The sequence below is a fragment of the Trematomus bernacchii genome, unplaced genomic scaffold, assembly GCF_902827165.1.
Source record: "Trematomus bernacchii unplaced genomic scaffold, fTreBer1.1, whole genome shotgun sequence".
In the NCBI taxonomy this organism is placed as follows: domain Eukaryota; kingdom Metazoa; phylum Chordata; class Actinopteri; order Perciformes; family Nototheniidae; genus Trematomus; species Trematomus bernacchii.
Window position 1 is genome coordinate 15,905,971 of NW_022987564.1, and position 24,329 is coordinate 15,930,299.

At 38.7% G+C, this 24,329-nt stretch overlaps 2 protein-coding genes across 3 annotated transcripts; both read right to left on the minus strand.

Annotated features, from left to right (window-relative positions):
- Positions 1–562: 562 nt before the first annotated feature.
- On the minus strand, positions 563–19,549 carry slc2a3a (solute carrier family 2 member 3a). Its single transcript, XM_034125301.1, has 11 exons — positions 19,310–19,549; positions 18,912–19,037; positions 11,827–11,931; positions 11,080–11,240; positions 9,365–9,605; positions 8,601–8,763; positions 7,390–7,577; positions 6,541–6,645; positions 6,354–6,452; positions 5,578–5,781; positions 563–5,219 (listed from the first exon to the last, which is right to left on the minus strand). The coding sequence occupies exons 2-11, from the start codon at positions 18,921–18,923 to the stop codon at positions 4,905–4,907; spliced, it is 1,593 nt and encodes a 530-aa protein (XP_033981192.1). The 5' UTR covers positions 18,924–19,037; positions 19,310–19,549; the 3' UTR covers positions 563–4,904.
- Positions 19,550–20,733: 1,184 nt separating this feature from the next.
- On the minus strand, positions 20,734–23,635 carry LOC117478190 (cytochrome c oxidase subunit 6B1-like). 2 transcript variants are annotated; one of them, XM_034125133.1, is made up of 4 exons: positions 23,542–23,635; positions 22,709–22,832; positions 20,992–21,092; positions 20,734–20,882 (listed from the first exon to the last, which is right to left on the minus strand). In XM_034125133.1, the coding sequence occupies exons 2-4, from the start codon at positions 22,812–22,814 to the stop codon at positions 20,829–20,831; spliced, it is 261 nt and encodes an 86-aa protein (XP_033981024.1). In that variant the 5' UTR covers positions 22,815–22,832; positions 23,542–23,635; the 3' UTR covers positions 20,734–20,828. The 2 variants fall into 2 exon arrangements, with proteins under 2 accessions (XP_033981024.1, XP_033981023.1); XM_034125132.1 differs by having other exon boundaries at positions 22,709–22,878; positions 23,542–23,625.
- Positions 23,636–24,329: the final 694 nt, after the last annotated feature.

Here is a 24,329-nt window from a genome sequence, read left to right on the forward strand (position 1 = left end):
AAGAATGGTTGCAGTCGAATAGTCCATTTAGCTTAGGAACCTTTACTGCCGCTCTCTCGCCTCTTCTTCTGTGTTTCTCTTCCTCTATCGCTCACTCTTTCGCCCCGTCGGTGGTGGTTAAAATAGAATCGCCCCGTCAAAATTGAAATCCCCTATTAATGTATTGATTATAGGTCGGCGTCTGGGTCCGGATCCGGACCGCGGTCTACCTGTTACTGAACTATGCCCTATACAGACTAATTAATATCAACAATAACCATAGCCAATTAAAAGGTAATCCCTTATTTTATTTTTACTGTCATTGATTTAGAATAGCATACCCAAAATGTCTACATTTTATTATCCATTTATTGTCTATAGTGCCCTCAAATAAAAAATGCAGTATACATTTATGGATGCCTTTGTTATACTCCTCATATTTGGTATAAGCATCTGGTAAAAAAACATCCTAAAATAATTTCAGAATTTTTGTTAAGTATACTTCTATATCACTAATGTTCAATTCAATGTATAATATCCTAAAGGGAAAACAAATCTTACTAAACAATTACACCAAGTCTCGTTACATGATGAATATTTTATTTAACAACATTATATCTGTTTTATACAATAAAAACACAAGTGAAACAAAGACAGCTGGGGTGCAGCACTGGTGTAACACAAGGAAATATTGAAAAGCCTGAAAAGCACAGAAGCTACAATGTCATCTGCTCAGCTCATTACCGTCACATTAGCCATGGTTAATCACACAAAACTCATTAACAGAATCATGTAAGTACATCCTGTATCAATTAGTGGAGTCTTGTCTTGGCCAAGCTTAAAGACAATGATCGTTTGTGTCTAAAATCACTCCAGTGACACACATTCAATAACAATCTGCGAAGGTTGAGCTGCAGAGAGGCACAAATAGCAGATCTACAGTACATTATACAGTATAGACAATACATTATTAACATAGATCAGGACCAAACAATATAGAAAACAAAGAACACCCTAGCCAAAGCACCTCAATGCGAGTCAGATGTAAGCCTGTGAAAGTACATGATTCATTTTATGGGTATTTATCAATATGCAATGGTTTGGATATTGTTGCAGATCTTTGTTGACCCATAATATTTGCTTGGTTTGTAAATAACTCCTTGGCTTTTGACAATGTTGGCAACAGGCCTCATTATGGCAATTCCCTTTTTTTAAAGAACCCAAAAGGACAATATGCTGATGGCTGAGAAACATGACACACCTTCACTACTATCTACTGCTGTGAGTGTAATCTGATGAGGCACACAGGAAAACAACATGGCTGTGGTTGAGTGATTAAAAACACGTGAAAATAAAATGGAGGAGACAGAAGTTAGTTAGTGATATTGTTCACACACACAAAATAATCTTAAATGTGCCTTTAATCAACTAAAATCTGTTCCTTTCTTCAACAAAATGAACGTGTGCACCCCAAACAAATAATAAGAAGAACACACGTATGACCTAGCAGGTCAACAAATAAATACTCTTTTAAAAAATACATATTTACAAATGAAAACATATATTCTCCTATATCTTTGTACAGTGAGCGAAGGGTTGTGAATTTGCACGTGTGCATGAAGGTGTTTGGTGGCTATGGTTAGGGACAGCAAGCACCTGGGTCCCTTCGTTTGTTTAAAATGATTTCACATACTTTTGTGACTCTCTGAATTCTGCTGTCTTTTATTTTACTTGAACAGTTTAAATCAGTTTTTTTAAAACCAGGGGATAATTAACGATGCTTAGTCTATTGGATTCATTTTCAATCCCTGATTTACGTAAATGTGCAGTTTTACCAACAAACAAATAATATTAACATCTGCACAATAGTTTAAACAAGAGAATGCAAGTTGGAAGTGTGATTGCACCCTGACCTGCAAAATCCCCTCTTGTCAAAATAATCATATTTTTAGCACATTTAAAACTTCCTATTTTACACAATTCCTAAACGTTTCTTCAGAGATAACCACATTTGACCTCAGAGAAAAAGTAAAGATATCGGAGGTAAATTAAATTGTGAAAGACTGAAAGACTCAAACCCGACATGGGGAAAGCTAATAGAAAACATTTTAAATCTAGACTCAGGTTTGGTAAAGATCAGTGTTAGTGTCCTATAGGAGCATCGAGGTGTAGCCAGGGATAGAAGCGGGACCTTGCATGAATACAACACTAAACACTATGTGAGGAGTGTACGTCACACATCCCCCGGTGCAAACACAGCAAGTCACTATCTTCCACAAACACAGCGATACACAACGAAGCCAAGACTCCGACCATTATATACTCTCCTATCACTGTAGGAGATATTTATCTTAACAAGCCCATATCATCGCATCAAATTAGTCCCACAGGCTTACTTTTCTTCCAAAAATAGTGGTAATCTTCAGGTTATCAGTCCATTCTTGACTAGTTACACCTCTGTCCAAGTCATTTGAATTACTCGCCATGATAAATATCTTCCCAGTGTAGCCAAAAAAAAACACATACATACATAAATAAAAGCAAAGTGCAGCATGAATTACCATCAATACAGAATATAGAAAATATACTTTGTGTCATACATTTATACACCAAACATACTGCACAATGTTGGGAATGCATACTTATGTAAAAGGTTGATGATGCTACAATAACTTTTCAGACAGAGTCACAATGTAGAAAGCACCTGTCCAATAAAGCCAGAAATACATGGGAAGCTTCTCCTTTTGAGTCTCTAAAGACAACAAACAAGGATGTTTGAATGGTATATGGAGCAAATACTTGGTTATTTATTATTTTCTAAAGCGGTACTTCCTCATCACTCACTTTACTGAGGTGTCAAAAGTCACATTCAATTTAAATGTCATACAAAGCGCAAACACTTTCTTTGTGAAGTATCACGCAACATGTCAGCATGGAACAATTTAGCACATCTCAGAGTTTTATGCCAAAATTATTTTTCTAAAATGTATTTCATTTTTTTTTACTTGAAGCCCGACTGTAGTTTCCGTTCTTAAACAATTTCCAGTTTGCTCTGAAGACAGATTTCATTTTTTTATTTTTCTTAAATGCCAGAAGTTGGAAATATTTGAGATAACTTTTCTTGTTACCTCTCTTCTTTTAATAATATATATTTTTTAAAACACCTATATTTTCTTATTTCTTCAAAGAAATAGAGAAACTAAAACTTCAATCTGTGAATTCATCTGTGAAAACATTAGCACCTTTCCTTGAAACTCCACTAACTTAATGTCGTGCTGTCAGTCATAACATGTGACTGGTGAACACAACAAGGGAGTAGTGATTTCTTTTGTGGAAAAAGAGAAATAAAAAAATCATATTAATTAACCATATTAGGAACTGAATTTCAATGACAAGTGGGTCTTCCAGTAACATATTATTACCTTATGCTTAAACATTATTAGCACTTTCCCTTTAGTTTCCTCTCTTCATGATCAGCCTCTAGATTGTTACAGCTGCAGTTTCGTTATTAATTGCACATTGTATATCACTCTTACAGTATTTAATTTAATAACAGCTAGGCCAGGTAAATATGGTTTTCTTTTGTACTTTTCTACATTATTGATTGTGGCTCTAATGCTCGCTTTGCTGCTTCTCAGGTTAACAAAGTGCATCTAACACATAAGATTGACATCATTTTACTTTATGTGATGTACAGTAGCGCAATATTTCGCTTTAATCCCAAAGGTCCTAGTTGGAAAGCATTACGATTCTAAATTAGCTTTAGTGTATTTCTATTATATACTTTATAGAAAAATCAATTTCTAACGTAATAAATATTATATCTTTCTTCAACAAAATATACATTGCACATTACCCTATTGGAATCTAATTGTGTAAAACAAATCAGCTTAAATGTTTTTATCCACAGGTCACAGTCCAAAAAGATTTAACAAGTAAAGATCTATTTGCGATGTATACAGTATTGGCTTGTCAATCAGAATTTAACGGGTTTTCTTAAACAAAATTATCTGGTTAAGAGTACATTTTGTGTATTTGGTATAAATGCAGCACCTACAATAACCACAATCCAAGACTGAGCCTGGTTAAACCATGAGAGATAGCAAGGGAAGCTCTGATCTTAAAAAAGTTCAATCAACTTTTGGATTACAGTTTACAAATACCAATTTACTATTCAGAATAAATACACTAGAGACCTGTGGATGCTGCCAACACATATGAGGTTACATGTGTTCACCAGCTGGCAAATAGTTTCAATACTTTGGCATTGCTAAAAAGTTCTCCAGCCTGTCAGCTCGTAGTACAGTATGGAGCTGCAGGCAGAGCATAAGGTTGAATAATCCCTTCTTAGACCTGTGATTTTTGGAAGGCTTCCCAAAAATATTAACACAAATTAACAGACAAAATACAGTATGGACAAAAGTAACTAAACTACTAAGGTATATTGCTAGTCCGCAGTGATGGACATGTACCTGGATCTTTTCAGGACACCATAAGGTAACAACTTTTAGAGACAACTTACTTTTACACAGCCCACGTTTGCCGTGTTCGATAAGTGTCGTCCTGACTAGACGCACAGCTGTCTTGAAAAAGACTCACCCTTTTTAATGAATAATTCCTAGGAATGTACAGTTATTAATTTCATCTGCAGTGTTGTAAAGTGACTGCTTCCCTTTCACGGTTAAGGAAGGGAGTATTTCAAAGAAGATATTCTAGGAAATGTCACAGAAAAATAAGAAGCAGAAAGCATGACCCTTTTACAGGTCAAAGCCTATAAGTTGATGATGCTGTCCTTCTGTATTATAACATTGTATCGTTTTTACCGATCGAAGGTGTGATATTTAATTACAGCACTTTTTAAATCTCTGTGATTCTTCCTTGATTTGGAACCCCCTTACTCATTAAAACTCGTATCTAAAGCCGCTCTACATACTCTCCTGCACTGTGGATTTAGATTTATCCTCAAGAGGTGTGTTTTCAGCTGCAAGTGATGGGGTTGCTGCCGGAGCCTCCACCAGCGGGACCTTCTCCTTCACCGGGGAGGCGGGCACCGTGGTGGCGGTGCTGGCGCTGGCAGGGTGGCCCTCAGGAGTGGAGAGGTTTGGAGGCGGACCGCCAAATTCGCGGGCGATTTCGTCGAAGGTCTTGCCCCTCGTCTCCGGGACTTTAATGAAGGTGAAGATGAAAAAGAGGATGAGGAATCCGGTGAAAATGAGGAAGACCCAAGGCCCGCACCATTCCTAAATGGGGAGAAGAGAGGAGAGGCAGAGTTTTAGAGAAATACTGGATTTAAAATGTTAAATTCTCATGGTAATAGTGAGTATGATCTTTAGAAATATTTTTAAAAATAGAGAAGGAAAGAGCTAAATCCAAGAAAAGAGAAAAGGATATTCTGAAGGACATACAAAATGGGAAATAATGGCAAACAGTTAAGAGGCTGTGGATTACTAACATTAAATCATTATATGTATATTATTAACATGCTTTGAAGATGACATTTTTTATACATCACAGTTATTGTCAATACTTATATCATGATAACCCTAGTTTAAAACAAAGCCAAACCAGTTCAAACTGGGTTGGCCGCCCCTCCCTTACCACTAGCTTGGGGAAGCTCATTCCAACCAGGAAGTTGGCCGTCCAGTTGCAGCAGCCGGCCACAGCCATGGCGGCGGGGCGGGGCCCCTGGGAGAACAGCTCGGCCACAATGAACCATGGGATTGGACCGGGGCCCAGCTCAAAAAATGCCACGAACATCATGACGGCCACGATGGCCATGTAGCTCATCACAGCATAGTGCTTCTGCTCAGACAGAGGGAGAGGAAGGGAGGCAGAAGAACAATGACATACCATATGAGGTAGTGATCATTAGGAAAAACAACTGAAATTGCTACTAATTTTAAAGGCTATTTCTAAGCTTATGTTAAGTTAAGGAGTTATGTTCAGGGTTCTGTCTAACCAACTGAATTAGTGACGCCAACATATTTCACTGCAATGTAATGCAAATGGTATAGGATGTTTTTATGTATAATTATGTTGGGTGGGAGCTGAACAGTGCGAACAAGGAATAAAAAAGGTTTATGCGAGTTAAAGGAATTATTTCAGAAAGGTGGTGATTTTATTTGTAAGGTGGACGTTGTTTTATTTAGATTTATGTTAAGTTAAATACTTCAATTATATTGTAATGACCTTACCATGTGTTCAAAATAATCTTAAACGTAAGTTTTTCTTATTCTAAGAGATTTCTAGCTTTCAAAAAATATATAATTTGTATATAAACAGTATATCTTTTTCAGATTGGATCAACTGTGAGGTAACAACACATTACGATTATTTGTGATTTTGATACCCCCCTGTGACGGTGCTGCACTCACCAGCAGGAGGGAGACGGTCATCAGTACGGCGCTGATTGCCATTCCAGCCAATCCCAGGAGGTGCAGAGTCCTCCGTCCCGCCTTCTCCACCAGGAAGAGCTGCAGGACACACACAGGAGGCAGTGATGTCTCTCTGAACACACACTCTGAAACATGCAGGGACATACACACTGAATCTGTCACTCACAGAAACGACAGTGAAGATGGTGTTGACGATGCCGGCTCCGATGGTGGCGTAGATGGGCTGCTTCACACCGGCTGACTCAAAGATGCCTGTCGAGTAGTAGAACACCTAAGAGACACAGAGAAGAGTAGTTATTTACCATAGATGAACCTGTCCAATTACAGTCCAAGTTCAATCATATTATCACATTGCAAATAAGGATCCACACATTTTTCTTGCAGTAAGAACTTTAAGATAAAATAACTTGAAGTAAAACATGTTACAAAATGTTACACACAGTAATTGGTCAATGTTGCATCTTGTTCTCTAGTTTAGTTTGAAATTATTAAATGATCAAATCAGCATTCGAGTAAGGGGTGGGGTGGAATCCTCGTAAGTTAATTCAAAATAAAAGTCCTCGTCTGGTTAAAGATGATTCATGCTGGAAAATGTGTTTGGTAATCGTTAGAATTACTGCAGAAGTACTGTAGGGACTGTTCTGATTTCATGCATATCATTTTATAATAATGTATATATTATTGGAATACAAATATTGATGTTTTAAAGTTTTCATGGCTTTAAGTTGAAGCTTGCAAAGGTGGTTCTGATTTGAGTAATTTAAGATCCTTAAGATATTAAAGGTTGAAGTAAAAGGTAGCAGAAAATGGCACTTAAAAATTGCACTTAAGTACATTAGTATAAATGCTTAACAGGTGATTTCTGTATTCAAATATAGATTTTGTTTAACTTATATGTACAGAAAGTAGTGTACAACTGGATTTGATTAAGTGAATTAAAAAGAACAAAAATGTGTGTGTGTGTGTGTGTGTGTGTGTGTGTGTGTGTGTGTGTGTGTGTGTGTGTCTCTCTCACAGCGTTTATCCCTGACAGCTGCTGGGAGAGCTGCAGCATGATGGCGATGAGCAGCGGCTGGCGGTACGCTGCGGAGCGGAACAGCTCTGGGATGGTGACCTTCTTCTCCATGGCCATCTTGGCGCTCTCCTCCTTCATCTCCTGCATGTCTTTACTCACATCCTCACTGCCACGCAGACGCACCAGCGCTGTCAACACAACACAATCACAATGTGTCTTTGTCTTCCACATTTAGGCTGAGAATATAAAAATGCTCTGTTCGCATGTGAGAATCTTCTGACAACCATGAAGGTCATTACATTGTATTTAAGTATTTTCATACACAGTATATACTGTATATGTACTTCTAAACACTTCTACTTAACTACAATTCTGAGAGAAATATTGAACTTGTTACTTCACGGATTTGGATTAATAATACAAAATATAATTAATTAATACCAGCTTATTATTATTAGTATAGAGCTTATTATAGGTGAACTGACATTCGAGTATGTACAATAACCCCCTCTTTCCCCAGCTGCAACATGAACATTAAAGTGATAATAATGCATCATAATTATAATAATATAATATAAGCAATTGGTTCAGTTGTTAGGAGAAACTTAAACAAGGTTATTTATCTTCACCGGGAGCTAAAAAACGAATTTGCTGCATTGAAACAACTGAAAGGTTGACTTTAAGGAAATGTATTATGTCACAGAACTGCATTAGGTTAGTTGAAAGCACCACAAACTGCAGGCAGTCACTATGATGCAGCTCTCATGAGTGGAGCCTCGTGTTTGTTTGTGTTTGTGTCAGAGGAGAGGTGTGAAGAGGAAGAGGGTCAGCGCCTGAGAGACGACCCTGGCAGCCTGCGTGTTGAACAGATGCCAAAACCTTCTGCCTGCTCAAGGACTCTTCTTCCTGCAGGATAAACATCGCCCAGACTCACCTCAATTCACCCCTGCCTGCAACTAATACTATCTCTATATTGAATCGATCCTTCTGTCGTGCTTTTCTCACTTTTATCAGCAGATTTTTTAACAAAGCTTTGAATGTCATCAACCTTCTTTTTTAGATTAAATACATTTTCTCTAAAACTGTTTTAACAGTATTTTCAGTAGTTCCAGCAGTATCGGCAGTGGTGTAACATATTTGTTAATATAGACATTGGTGTCATTTGTAAAAAAAAGTGATATTGTAAGCTGATAGTCAGTATTAGTGCGTACCTTTGCGTGCCTGCTCCTCCTGTTTAAGGTTGATGAGCAGGAAGCGAGGGCTCTCAGGGCAGAAGGGCAGCAGGATGCACTGCACCACAGCAGGGACCACAGTGAGGGACAGCAGCAGGGGCCACAGCTTGGATGAGCCCAGCAGACCCTCCAGCCCGAATACCTAAACACCAAGGGGCACAAAAGCTGGGTCAGAATTTCAGCATAGCTAAATAATCGATTAGCAGGCAACACTGTTAAACGTATTGACAAACACACAGATAAGTTGCTTACATATTAAGATTTCGAAGATAACTAAACAGCTTATACTGTAGGCCATTCAATATTTAGATTTTGTGCATCTTGCTGGGTGTTGAGTATATCAGCTTTAAAGATGTCTGCCTTTTATCAAATATAAAGAAACTAGATGGCACTTGGCTTGTGATGCTCAAAGCACAAAAAGCATGCAATGTTTCTTTCCAGAAATTGTGACTTGGTCACTCAAGATGATCCACGTACGTTGTTGTGAGCAGTTTCATATAGGAACTAGTTTTGTTCTACTAAACCAAACGTTCCAACCATATCACCGTGCAGAAGGATCTTCTTTTCTCAAATCTAATTTGAAAAGTATAGTTCCATTATATTCAGGAGAAGACAGACATCTCTACGGCCAATATTTCAACTACTTAAATAGCCCTAAATGTAAGAGGCAAAATACGTTTGTTTTTTAATGTCAATTAAGTGTTCCTATAAATGTGATGTATGTTAGGAAACCTCCTGCTGACCTGAGCGATGAGGATGCCCACTACCACACCGAGCTGGTGAAGAGTCCCGAAGGCCCCTCGTAGTGGAGTTGGTGACACCTCGCCCACGTACATGGGAGTCAGACCGGTAAAGAGCCCGCAGAACAGGCCGATGACCAGGCGACCGGCGATCACCATCTCATAGGAGGAGCAGATGGTGGAGAAGCCCATGAGGAGGCCGCCGATCACCGCTAGAACGTTCACCAGGAACATGGAGCGACGCCTGGGGAATAAGAGGAGGAGGAGAGAGAGCATTAGCTTTGCTTAGCTAACAGTTCTTCTAACAGCATGGCAATTTAAATGTTTGTAGCTTAGTGATTTGAATGACAATAGAGGAAGGGAGGTTGTTGGTGGGGTGAGCAGAATCAGAATACCTTTATTAGTCCCACAGAGGGGAAATGTGCGAAGTTACAGCAGAAAAGAAAGAGCCACAGACAGCTTAATGTTACATGCATTGAAAAGTACTAAGTTATGATATAATACAAAATAGAAAAAATATAATAGAAAAAAAAAGAAAAAAAAAAGTTACATAATTGAGAGGTTTGCGGTTAAGGAAGATTGACAAGTTTATTGATTATCTGAGGGATTACCATAAGGGTGTCAGAGCTGATTGACCTGCACAAGGGTTTGTGAAGGTCAGATGCTCTCCCATCTAATTAGTTCATCGACAGATAGTTCTTGGTCCAAATTGCAGGTCAAACACATGTGGGTTTATTTGTGAATGACTTTGAGTGTCAAGATAAAAGATATCATGAAATCGCCGGTTTTTCTTGTGTTTTCTGTTAAGCGTTTTTTCGTAAATTGTGGTTTGAGTTTCGTTTTTGTTTATAGCTACATCATAGTAGCTAGCACTAGTTATACATACCTTAAATGTCTGGAATTATGTTTATTTGCACCTTTTCGGATAAGTAGATGAAAACACCAATTGAAATTGCACGTCTGGTTTTAAGTGTGGAGCTAAAGTGAGAGGCGGCTAGCTTCTGCACAGAGGAACAGCTAGCATGAATCTCCAAGGTTAAACTAAAATATATATTTTTAAAAGTTTACCAATTCATCAAAATCATACTTATTAACACACTATGCTGCTTTTGTTTAGTCTCACACAAACAGAAACGAAGATACATGAACAGGCTAGGTTTAAGTATTTATGCTTAGCTTAGCTAATTGGAAGGAAGTGGTTTTCCCTTTAAAGCTAAAGACTTATTTCTACAAATCATACCATTTTATTTGTGGAAACAACAGGCCAAATGAATACCACATTTCAAAAGATGTGTGGAAAACCCATTTATGGCAGTCATCAAAACAACAGTCTCACCATAGAAAGGCAAAAGCATTGTGATTTGATGCTCAGGGTGAGATTCAGATGGACATTACGCAATTAAGGAACAACTCTGGGGAACATTAGGGCCAAGCAGTGGGCTCAAAACAGACGCGCTTCATAAACTCCATTAGGACTAATGGCTTTTGACAGTACACAGGAAATAAACACAGGAAATAAACACAGGAAATAAACAAAGCCATTAAAGGACGATCAATACACCCAAAGTGTTCAAATTGTCATTGAATATGTACAAAAACCCTTAAAAATGACCATTTCTACCTGTGCATTACACTTACAATGTGACAAGAACAGGTTAAGTTTCTCATTACCAAAGTTTTCACACAAGCTGCTTATATAGTTGAAAAGTCATTCCTACCTGCCAAACCGGTTCGCCATGACGCCCACGCTGAAGGAGCCCACCATACCGCCCACACTGAAGATGGCGACGGAGACACTCCAGACGATGGTACAGACCCCGGGGGTGATGGGCTCGCCATAACGCTCGACCCAGGTATCGTTGAAGAAAGATCGTAGTTTCTGATGGCAGGGACAGATTAATGAATAGAAAAATATTGGATGTATTTAAGGAAAGAAACACACCAAGGTTGCCAGAGGTCGATTAGCTTAGCATGAAAGCGATAAGAAAACGGCTAGCCTGTATCTTAAGCTTACAAACATATACACTCAATGGACAGATATGATGAAACATTTTCAAAGGAGCAACTCAACTTTCAAACTAGCAAACAAAGTAACAAAGTACATATCATGGTCCTAAAACAAATCTAAACGTTGTATACTGGTAGTTCTGAAAATCTTAATCTTTACCCCTGTATTTGTTCTCTAATAATCCAGTTTAGAGTTGCTCAAATGGCAGATCTCTAGTGTTTCTCCACATTTGTCAATTATCTCTTTGGTTTGCTACAGTATAGTGTCAAGAACCACACACTAGCTGGGTTGTTGAACTCCAGAGTTTTGGAGCATAAAATCACATGATTAGCAGAAAATGAGCTTTACAAATGGTTCCCAGCTGGGGAAGCTGATGTGCTAACTGTGTGCAGCTTCACACAGGGAGTCTTAGATCTGGGCAACAAACACACCCTGATGTCACCATTTAATCACCAACCTGCTCTGGAGCATTGATGACTCCTGTGTTGTAACCAAACTGCAGAGAGCCGATGACAGCGGTGCCGAGAGAGAACAGGAGGTAACCTGTGACTTGCTTTTCTTTCTGTGAGGAAGAAGAGGGAGAACAGGAGGAGAAAATGTCGGGAAGAAGAGGAAAAGAAGAAGGTAGGAGAAAGGAAACAGAAAAGTGTGACAGATGTGGAAAAAAGAGGTAGGGTGAAGGAAGGAGACAAAATTAGTCGGAGTCAGCCGAGATTATAAATACATTTTCCTATAATTGCAGCTGGTATACAGATGCAGTAAAGTGGTGGTGCTGATGGCAGGCAGGTCAGTGACGCACCAACAATAATATCAGTATCAGTAAGCTCTAGCTCAGAGCGCCCATAAACACACCACACATGCAGCCACACAAGATTACTCATCATATTTGTACTGCAATCACTATGACACACCGGTTCTCAGTGTAACTCCTGTAAACATTAGTGTACTTCAAGAAAATGTATTTAAAAACCTAAAAATAATACCTAAAATGTACTAAACGTGTTATATATGATGTTATAATGGTTTATTTTGCCCTACACACTAACTGTGATCAATTGTTTTTATGAGTTTCTTCAACATAATCGGCTAAATGCAGATCAAATTCAATAGTGAAGCCGTCCATCTGCTCCTGTGTGAGCTCCCATAATGCCATCGATTCATCTCAGTAATGAAATCAGGGTGAGTATTCTATTAAAGGAGCCGTCACTGGCGTCATGACAATAGAAACGTCCGAGGCACGATGCATTCATGAAGGAACTTACAATGAACTTTTGGGATTTGTTTAAGTTGCCAAATGCGCACTGATGGGATCAGCGTCACATAAGAGACCATCATAACATCATGTCTATTCGAAAATGTTTTTCAATACTCCTCCAATAGAGTGTCCATTTTCGTACTTATATATATATAAACTATATTTCATGATATTAAGTTGAAGGGTAAGGCATGTGCAACGGAAGAACCCATTCAATTTTGGAGCAGATCAGAATCAAGGGGCAGATACAGGCATTTCTTACTCGAATCAGCCTTGACAAAGATTTGTGTTTCCAAGGGCACTTATTGTACTACTTAAGGTAGTAAAACAATCCATGTTCCATCTACAGGGTCACTTAAGGCATCGCAATAACATAAATCTTCACTTTTGGTTCAGCACTTTTTCTAATGTCATTACTGGACAGCAATTAGAGGTCAAAAAAGGTCAAAGCTTATAAACGCTTCACAATTGATCCCACATATGAAATTCCGGGGAGGTTAAGCTGGATCTCAGCATTGGAAATAACTCCATTGTGTCTTTGTTTCTGCTGATGTCTGTTACAAAGCAGTCAGTACATAAAGACACTCGCTGCTGACGGGGCAGAATGTGCCGCTGTTATATGAGACAGTGTAGAGACCTGGAGGCCTCAGGTGACACACCGCCCTTGGTACAAAATAATCGGAGCGAGGTCACATAATATTAGCATGGACTGCACTTCTCAAGATTCACTGTAGCCAGATGGGTGTTGGCCACACTGGACCAATCAGAGAAAGAGAGAGAAATATGTATGGGAATGTATCTGAAGGTCAAAGTGGAACGATTAAAAAGAGCAATTTGACATTAGGAGCGTTCACACCGCAGTACTTTTCCCACTTTAAAATGAGTTCATGAGAACCTTTTTACCCCCTTTTCCGTCCCTGCTAGAGAGCAAGGACTTTCGTGGGAGAAAAAGGTTCCTATTTCTGATTGGCTGGGCGGAATGCAAACCACACCCCGTAAAACCGCCATTTTATTATCCTCGCATTAGCATTATTAGCATTAGCATTAGCCCAGCGCACAAACGCAGAGAGACTAACTTATGGCAACACAAAAGAAAACATGGGAGCGGTGGAGATGAGGAGGTGTCGGCGTTCTGGCGATTTACTCGGAAGGCTTCAGTAGAAGCTGCTGGGAATCCCAGCAGCTTCTACTGAAGCCAGTCCCCAACTCCGGGGACTCCGGGTGGCAGTATACGCCGTGAAGTTGTTTGCGGCCTGCCAGTAAACCCAAAGCAGAAGAAGAAGAAGTGACGTCAGCGGCTTCATTTGCCTAATCCTCCCTCAGGGACTTATTCCGGTGTGAACGCGATCTGTACTTAGTTCATGAGAACTAAAGAGTTCTCATGAACTAAGTTCTGATTAACCTTTGTGGGAAAAGTACTGCGTTGTGAAAGCGCCTATTGGCATATTTCAGATTTCAAATATCAGATTCATTTTCTCTGTATAAACATCTAAGAAACTGTGTTTAAGCCTTGTATTAAAACAACGAGCCATTAGATGAATGACGACACCTTTAGGTAATGGATGGATGACGTAGAAGGGGAAAAAACATGTTTCTTAGCGTTTACTTAAATCGGAACATTGAAGTCTTATATAGTAGAAAATGATAGTTCTTACTTTATGAAGTGAAGTGAGAGGCAGTGTGCTCACTGAATATTGCATGCTCATAAAACCTTCAAGGGTACATTAAAGCAAACATCCACCCAGTCCTGCATTTGGCTGTACGCAATTGAGTGAATCGTTGACTTACTCAGTCAAATCAAGAGTCTTTTAGGAAATGAAATCTACCCTTTGGCCAAAAAGCTTTTTCACTGTGTTGTTGCCTTCCTTGGTTTGCAGACGTTCCCTGAAGATTTAGGTGACATTTATGAGCAAACAATAAATCTTGTGAGCCTTCAATGACTCAAAGCTCTAGATGTATCTGGGTTTGTCTGCACATGGATTTATGTGGATTAGTCTGCTCATATTTTGTATCTCAGTATCAATGAGACCAAATAGAAACTTTTGTCTTTAAAATGTGTATATTTTATTTCATAGGTTAATTGATAATAATGTTAATGAATCATCACATACTGGCTCTGAACTGATCTACTGTTCCTTCAAATAAGTAATGTGAAAAAACACAACATAGTTTTAAATTGTTGTATGGATCCATGTATATAAGTTATATAAGATATGCACTTTCTGCTGTTTTAATCATGTAAATATCCCCTGTTGCGGAGAAATAAAGGATTTCTGATTCTGATATTCCACTCCCTTTATTTTATTATTTTATATTTGTTGCGCTCATGGTAATGCACAACTCATCTTTTAAAATAACTAAAATGTTACAGTGTTTCCCCTAGGATGGAGTCATAGCAGCGGTGCTAAGGCACGCGGGCCCAGCAAAATGTGAGCGCGTGGAATCTTTTAGTGTGTGTGCGTGCGAAGTGCGCCCCGCCAATATGTTTCTATGTGTTTGCCAGCACAAGAAAGGCTCTTGAGGCTCTACAGGTGTATTTTGCTAAATCACCTTTATTGAACATACAGTAACACAAATACTTCATGTACTAAATAAAATGTATGCAATTTAATTATTTTAACCTGCTTTATTTGGTGGTGGACCTCACATCCCCTAGGGGGGTCCGGGGGCATGCACCCCTGTGACGATTTGTTTTTAAATGTTGAAGTGAAATGCATCAATCTGGTGCACTTTGAGCACAAAATGAATTTATGGATACAGCTCTCAACAAGATGAAAGAGAGCTGTATACTTTTCAATAATCCAAACATCTTTAGAATATGATCACAAATAACAAATCATTTAAACTAGTTTATTCTTATCTTATGTTACCTAGTTAGCATTCTTTCTTTTTATTTATGCATATTTTACTAATCACTCCCCTTTTAAACTGTTTTTTTGTTTTTACTGTCTTATAGTACACATTGGAATGATTTCTTACTTTATTTTTTACAATTATATTAAATAGATAAAGGTGTGCTCTCTCTAGCTCTCTCGCTCTCTCTCTGTCTCGCTCACTCACAGAGGCTGTGTGCTCCTCCGTGGCGATGACGCGAGCGCCACGTATTATTATTTTAATGAATAAAAATAAAAAAGAATTAAAATATATATATATATTTGTTTTGGTACCTGGCTGGCGCCCCGTAGCAGCGGCGTGCATACATTCATGAATGTATATAGGGGAAACACTGTGTTAACATTAAAACAATACTTCATTCACAAATCCCAGGCCAGTGTGTAGGAAAATAATGTGCCTGCCCCTCACATTCAAAACGTGAATAATTAAACAAATTAAATGGTCTAATAATACGCCATCTTTTAAAAAAAAATTGCTAGTCTGCTAAATGCCTGTGTCATTCTAAACGCACACTGAAATGGCAACTTCCTGATTTTGCAATTGGAATTCCTACCAGAGCCACAGAAGACATTATACAACTTCTTCACCAGAGTTGTTTTCCTCATGATGAATACAATCTGTGGATTGTACCTTTCACTGTCAGGCTGAATGAATGAAAGTCAATAACAAAGAGTTGGCATTAGGGTAGAGAAATTGGTGTCCAATACTAAACTATGAAATTGTATTTGTACATGTGATGAATTTCAAATGTTTCACTGAGACACTTTGAACTGATTCTTCACCCTCCACCCTCCACCCAAACTCATCAACATCACTCAAGTTAAAAGTGAATTAAAGGAGACAGCACGGAAAAAGCTCCCAGGGCGTCACCAGACACCAAATGCAACTCATTGCACACACACACACACACACACACACACACACACACAGTCACAGTGACTCAGTAGAAAGTCACATGACTGGCACCCAAAACATCTGAGATAATGTTCCACAAACAGAGTGTAAATGATGCAATGCAGTTATAAAATAATATTTTGGCTACAGCTAAAATCCTCTTTAATCTTATCAAAATTAATTATTTTTCTTCCTTGTCAATGTTCAGCTTAATCTGTCTTCTTTGATTTGGATTTCCACATGTTATTATCATTGCTCCAAACATGACAAATATGAAATGTTTAAGGGAGAGCAGGAACACCATTTAAATCGAACAGGATTACTAGCTGATATTGTTCTACATTGGTCTGTATTAAGCTCCAGACAAACTTCTGTGTTAGCAGCCTGTTGCAGCACCCACAGATGCTGCGTTACTATAGTAACCAGTGCCATGATGACATAATGAGACCACACGATCGATCCAACCTGCTCGTGTGAGGCCTATAAATGTATGTTTGTGTGCAAATAGAAAACATTTTAAAACAATCACAACCCTAAAGTTGTCTCAAGTACAACAAAAAAAACGTAATATAAATATATAAAAAGATAACTCATCCAAATGTCCTTCTCAAACTCCACATCCTAAATATATTAGCTTCTTTCTCCTTGCCTCCATTAAGATATCTCTGTCTTTGTTTTCTCTCCATCCACCCAGTGGTGTCCATATCGCTCCCTACCCCCCTCTCGTCCTTTCTTCATTTCCATAGCAACAGCCGGGAGGTGACATTATTATTGACACAGGCTGAAAGTAACCAAGGCACCGAAGGCGCTCGTGCACAATGCTAATCTCATAAACCAAAGTAACACTAGTGGGCTGCAATAATACATGTGGAAACACACACACACACAGTGACCTACATCCAGACAGCCCCGTTTCAACTCAACTTTGGAGTGAAACCAGGAGGAAGGGAGAATGCATCGAGCTGTTTTGATGGGATGATTCAAAAACGTTTCAATCGGGATTTTAGCATGAGGGTCGTGTATTGATGAGCTCGTCAATGTTTGACACGAGGGATAAGAGCAGGATGCCGAGTCAGAGCACGACACGGGAATATACACGCACACACAAATCCAATGGCATACATTTGTGCAACTATATTAGACTATTTTCAGAGGAACGTCAAAGGTTGTGTGTGCAATTTAGCATTAGCCGTTGCTTCTGTGGAACACTATGCTCCTGGTTTTTTTTACAGACTTAACCTGACTTTCACAGCATTTTCACCATCACTTTTAAGTTACATTTGATGTTAAAAAAAAGTTTAAATGTTTGCTTAACTTATAAAAGATTGTGTGAATTTGTACGACCCAAGAATTTACAAACAGCGTTATTTTATCAGTCAATCTAATAGCACACTTCTCTGTACAGGGCCTCATACACTTCTTTGTTATACTTGATCAACATTTTATCAGGTAATCATGCTGAGATCCAGATATCTTTTTCAAGGTGACATGCGTACAGCTGGGAGAAGCAAATAAACAAAAAGCAGGATGGAATGAATACATTCAAGAAACAAAACGAATCATAGGCATCTATCACAAAAGCACACGCAGCATCAGAGTCATTCACAGAGATCAATTCAGGTTCGATCTTTCTTATCTACTTCTACCTCTAAATGGATATTTCTACAGCTCCTTTTCAGCCAGCCCCAGAGGAACATAATGCGTGTGTCTGTGTACGAGTTTAAGAATAGTAACAGGTTCGTTTTCAGTAGTGAGGTGCGTCTTGGTGCTGCATTGCATTCTGCTCTATTTTCTACTTCTTCTGCAGTTCTAGAAACAGCAGTCTAGGCCTTTACAATAATGTATATTATCATCAAAATGTTTATGTGATGTTTAGCATTGTAAAAACGATTATATAATCTAGAAATGTGAGTTTTAAACTTCCATTGTTACATACAGTATAAGCTTGATCCGTGATTTATTGATCAGATAATGAAAATATTCTTAATCTCAAACATAGCCTAAATCTGAACCCCAAACAAAGAAAATGAAATTACTTTCCTCTTTTGCCTCTTGTATGCAGATCCAAACATACATAGGCTACATACCTATGTTGTTTCTCACACTATACTGAACATATACAGTAGACACAAATTATAAAAAAGGCAGGCATGCGTACTGAAATCCATCACAAACGTACAGCCTTAGATGTGTCTCTTATACAGACTTAACACAACTCTGCAGTGCTCCTGGTGACTCACAGAGTTATTGTAGCATACATACATACGGCTCACACCGCCCACACTGATCTGCTTAGACACTCACTTTATATTAGAAACACTCCTCACACGTGCATTATTCACAAATCACAAGTCTTTGTAAAGACAGACAGGAGTTGCAGTTCAAATACTTCTTTCTTTTTTTAATGGAGAAACAAAAATGGAGACATACAAATGCACCCTGGAAAAAGATCCCCTCCTTTTTGTGAGTCTCAAGTATGAAGAAAGAAAAACACTTGCCTGCCCCTCCATCTTCTGATTGTAGCTGGATGATCACCGAGAATGTGTTTTACTCCAACTGAAGGATGCAGAGATCTTCAGGTCGTGGTTATAGGCTGCGCAGGACCCGCCCGCCGGAGCTGTCAGCTGCAGGAAAAGAAACACACCTCGTTAGGCGCTGTCCGTGGTACCAGCCGGCTCTGGCAGGCAAGTCACGACCGCTTTCCCATCAGGGAACCACACACTAATAATCAATAACTTGCATTTTGTACAGGGCAGATTTCAAGCTATAAAGGACAGGAAATAGATGGGGATGAAAACTAACCTCTACTTGAACATATTTGGTACATTCTTTACACAAAAAAGAACCCCAGATCCTGGAAGAAACGGACAAAAAGGGATATTAAAGTGACACTCACCTCTCGTGACTAGCAGACAAAGATACCCTCGCTGGGCTGCAGCAGTGCCTCCCTCTTTTTAGAATTCGTCTCACACGGTGGGCTGCGAGGAGAACCGCACGTAACCGCACGCAAATGTTTTCATTATATATTTTCGTTTAGGCCTACTCCATCAACCTATGAAAAACTGGAATGATCGGATGCTGTGACGTTGCCCCGCCCCTCCGCTTTTACGTTGAGAAATCCGTGCATCATCGCCGCATCCCGTGAGTCCAATGTCCTATTATGGGGGCTGCCTTTGTTCGGTTACTTGGTCGAAAGCCTGGGCGCATGCGTGGTAAAGGGTCTCCCGAGGGTCGTGAGGGGATAATTGTGGCCCCCCTCTCTCCCTTTCTTTCCACGTGCTCTGGTGTCCTCCTTTCCTTCCCATGATGCATCTCGCCGGCGACCTTGACAGTAGCTGCTGGGCGATGCTGACGCTGCGGATGCTGATGCAACGCGGCCCGTTACTGAGGCAACGGGTCATGCGGTACAGCTTAGATGATGCTCCAGGTGTAGGAATAATCACATTTTTAAAAACATTTAATTTGACAGTATGTGCAGACAGTAATGGTTTGAGAGCAGCCAGCAGACAGGGCAAATATCTATAACAATGCGAAATATAAACGGATATATCCAATAATGCACACTGCAGTTTCCCTGGTCCCATGATTTGCTCGTGACACAGAAAATAACAGTCAGCTGATGTTGCATCATGGAGGTTTGTATAACATGATGCTGCAATTAATGTGGCATATTTCAGTCAAGTCAGAATGAGTTTGGAAAATTCGGTACCTCAATATTTATACTGAACAGTTTCTAAACTATATTTTCTAGTTTATTTTTTCTAATTTTAATTTCTACTTTGTAGATTTTTGCACTCCTGATTAGATCCTTAACTGCATTTTGTCCTCTAATTATGATTACTTGGCACAATGACAAGTTGAATCTCACATTTGTCCTTTTGAAAGTGGTCTAAAGCTTTGAGGTTTGAAAGATTCAACATTTTCTATATATTATTTATTTTATTATCTCTTTACACCAAACTCAATTTTTACTTTCATAATATTGCCATGATGTTTCTCCATATTGTGACTTTCAATCTTTAAAAAAGGAATGTTGTCAACTTATATATAACTCTTATATTTAAAAAATATCTTGTTTTTTTTACCAGAGGGAATATAAGTGGTTTCAAAGACAACGTTGTTATTTAATATCTGACAATTTAAATGTACTGTGGAGACAATGGGACCTATTACTGTACATGTTACACAGCTCTCACCTTTCAACATAAAACACACCCCTGAAGAGACATCTATTATTTTAAACTGAGCTCACATATTCAAGGCTCGAATTTCCGTAGTTTTAGTATAACATGGATGATGAAATAAAGCAGGACAGCAAGGTTCACAGTAACATTATATAATTTATTTAGTCGCTTCTGTACAGAAACAGCATTTAAGCATTTTCACATTATACTTGGATGAAGACAGAGGATTGTTCAGATCTTTCCAGCAAAATTTCCCGCCTCCAACTGATCGTCCCATTTCGTAACCTGCAGCATAGAGTAAGAGAAAAGCACAAAACAGAGAAAGCACTAAGATGTTATGTTTATGGTGAACATGGGAACTTATTCCTGACATTAAGAACAGTTTTAAACGCACCCAGCTCACGGGGCAGAGGCTCTTGTAGACCCTCTGGTACCAGTCGCAGGGAGCCGTGTCCTGGTCTTTGGCGGACAGAGCTTTGTTACATCTGTGGAAATCTGCAGAGAACACAGAGAAGAAGAAAATCAAATCAGGAAATAAACACCCTGACATTGCTGCTACTTCGGGTGAGCCATTAGTCTGACAGTTTTTTTTTATCAAAAGAATAAACACATTTTTGATAGGAAATTCTATTCGAATGAACGACATATTGCGGTCGTATTATTATAATTCCTTTAAGTCTCAATGTTTGCGTAGTTCAGTTTCACAATAGATTCACAAAACAGCGTCTACAGGTACTTTAAATCTGAAAATCAGCATGGGATGAGTACTACAGATGAACAAACATCTCAATTGTTAAAGAGCTTTGAAAGAGAGCTGTGAGAAGAATCTAAATGAAGATACAAATGATATTTGAGGTGGTCTGAGACAGAGATAAAAGTGTAGCACCTCTTTAGTTTGCTGCTACATCAACAGAGGGTGCAGTTCGTTTTTCCGCAGATTAAAACATTAAACTCACCTTTAAAAAGCAGGAACTGTTCAATGTATTCAGTGTTGTTCTTGTTTTTGACGCAAAGTTCAAGCAGATGCAGTAGGCTAAGTTTCTTATCCTCAACACATCACTTTAAAATAAGATATTTTGGCAGAAAGAAAGATAGACACCAATTTATACTAATGACAACGTATACAAATGATTATAATAACCCAATACATCTTAGGACAAAATAAAAAATATCTTACATGTACTGAATTGTTATGTTTATGCATGGGTTTTTTGTTGTTGTGTTGTTTCCTGTTGTTTGCTCCTTTTACCCCTCACTACTGTCTCTCCTTCTCTGCAGGGCTGGTGTGTGACAGGGGGCGTGGCTGGTATTCTCCTGGCTGCAGATGAGGCACACCTGTAATCAACCTGCTCTTTAAGAGCCTGGCCCTCACCTCACTACTCTGCCAGAGAATTAAATGCTGTTCGACGATCCAGAGTGCCTTTCTGCAGCCTTGAGTCTAGTTTTGTTCACTTTGCAGTTTTTGAGCAAATCTTTGAGTTTTTGCCTGGGACGTTTTCCCTCTGCTTTGTTTTTGGACCTTTCTGCAGCCAGCCAGCTCCCTGTCTTCAGTACCTGCCTTGGACTAGCTTTCTTTATTAAACACATTGAAACTTTATTTGTGTCAGTCTCTGTTTTGGGGTCCTAAGCGCCACACTGAATATTGGAAATACTTAGTAAATGTGACATAAAAAGCCTTTAGGTGAAAAGATAAGGGATTACAATTAATGAATAAAGCAAACAATGTCAGAAATAACCTTTTTCAGTTTGAGCTTATGCAGTTAGAAATCTGAGTTTATATCCACACATTCATCAAACAATAAGGTGAGGTTGAGGATAAGGAAATACATTCACATAAAACCTTATAGCCAAGTTAAATAAAAACATAGGCAGATTTAATCTGTGTCCATGTTCACATGGTTTGGTTTAAGGTTTGAGCTGGATTTAGCATGAGACAAAACAAAGGAACTCCCCAGTATGTGTGTGATAAGGAAACATGCAGATACAGTTTACATCAGTAGGTTTGAAAAACTACAGCCTGAGGGATAACATCAATCTTTAGCAGCATTGATAGGGTACAGTCATTATGAACTAGATGTAGGGATGTGAAGTAAATGCATTATCTTATTTACCCAGATAGTTTTGGTAACAGTTGCGGGTCTGGTTAGTGTTGGGGAAGCGGGCGTCGAAAGGAGCCGTCCTGTAGTTCTTGATCTTCTCATCGATGTTGTCAGACATCTTCAGGCTGCTGGATCTCTGCAGAGGACCAACAGGATGTGACACAAGACTGAAACCACACTGACTGGACACAATAAGAAAAACAGTGGACCAAATTGAGTAGACATAGCAGAAAGACAGTGGGTCTGCTGTATAGGCATTTTATCCTCACAACACACTGTGCAGGGCAGTGGATAGCACACCGCACAAAATGGTACATTTGCTAATGTTATGCTTGTATTGGTATCTGTTTTGGATGCCGAATTAAACAGACGACCCTAGTGACTAGTTAGAAACCTTCAGTTGTGCGTATGTTTTTATCACTAACGATAGAAATATTCAAATTCACATTTATTCAAAAGGAGTTGGGTATCACTTGCATGATACAACAGTGAATCATTGTTTGGCTAGCGTTATAGCCACCGGTCAGTATTTATTCAGGGCATGTATGAGCTAACAATTAGCTTTTTTAAGGGAAGTATAACAATAATGCAGGTAATACATCAATTACATTTAAAATAAAAACAATATTTACAATAATAAGACTGTTTGCTGACGTTAACCGTTGGAGATAAATATAGATACATTAACGACAAGCCTGGTCAGGTGTTACTATGGACGCTATTCACATCTCCGCCATTTGCCCGGACAAACACATAAATGACAAAGAAAAATTACATTAAAATGCAATTATTAACAACGTACTAGTGAGGTAAAAAGCAAGTTATTTATATGAAATGCAGTGTACCTTTCAAAGAGAAATTCCGCTATAATCGCTGTGTCCTTAGGTCTGAAGGACTGATCACTCGCAGTGCATGCTGGGAAACAGAAATGACGCTTCAAGTGTGTTTAAAAAGAGCAACGCCGCCATCTTGTGGACACAGTGAGGAAGTACAACTGCACTATGGAAACAGCAGCAAAGTATGACAGATTATACCTGCAGTTAATGATGGCCATTATGATGTTTGAAATGATGAATGTAGCATAATTGTAACACAAAATGGTTATACACACATTCAAATGCAGCATAAAAATGGTGTGAGGCATACATAAAACCTCATGTGCTTAAATATTGAACATTATAGTTTATTTTTCTCTGGCTTTACAGACATAGCCTACATACACTTTATACAAAATTAACCTATAAGACATATATACTTTTTTAACATCCTCTGCCATGAGCACAAATACATAAAATAGAAAAAGTGGTCAAAACGGTTAATAATAATAACTAAAAACATCTAAAATAAACATCATAAAAACAGCAGAAGACACTAACATTACAGTAACGATTTTATTCAAAACTTATCTTATGATAAATAACAGGACAGAAATATATTTATTTTTGCATTTTTGGGGAGATTTCTTACCAGCATTATTGTTACTGTGTGTTAAAGAAAAGTGTGATTTAATTTAGACATGTTTGTATTGAGTTATATATTCTAATAATAATCACCATCAACATGGTCTTGTCTTGTCTTCTCCTCTCTTCTCCTCTCCTCTCCTCTCCTCTCCTCTCCTCTCCTCTCCTCTCCT

Bases quoted from the DNA above. Each gene is read 5' to 3' on its own strand.
- LOC117478190 (XM_034125133.1), bottom strand. From the start codon at position 22,814: ATGTCTGACAACATCGATGAGAAGATCAAGAACTACAGGACGGCTCCT. The intron at 21,093-22,708 runs GTAAATAAGATA...TGTTCTCTGCAG, and splicing joins CTGTTACCAAAACTATCTGG to ATTTCCACAGATGTAACAAA. The intron at 20,883-20,991 runs GTGCGTTTAAAA...TCTATGCTGCAG, and splicing joins GCCTCTGCCCCGTGAGCTGG to GTTACGAAATGGGACGATCA.
- slc2a3a (XM_034125301.1), bottom strand. The intron at 5,782-6,353 runs GTGAGTGCAGCA...CTGTCTGAGCAG, and splicing joins TGACCGTCTCCCTCCTGCTG to AAGCACTATGCTGTGATGAG. The intron at 5,220-5,577 runs GTAAGGGAGGGG...CTCCCCATTTAG, and splicing joins TGAGCTTCCCCAAGCTAGTG to GAATGGTGCGGGCCTTGGGT.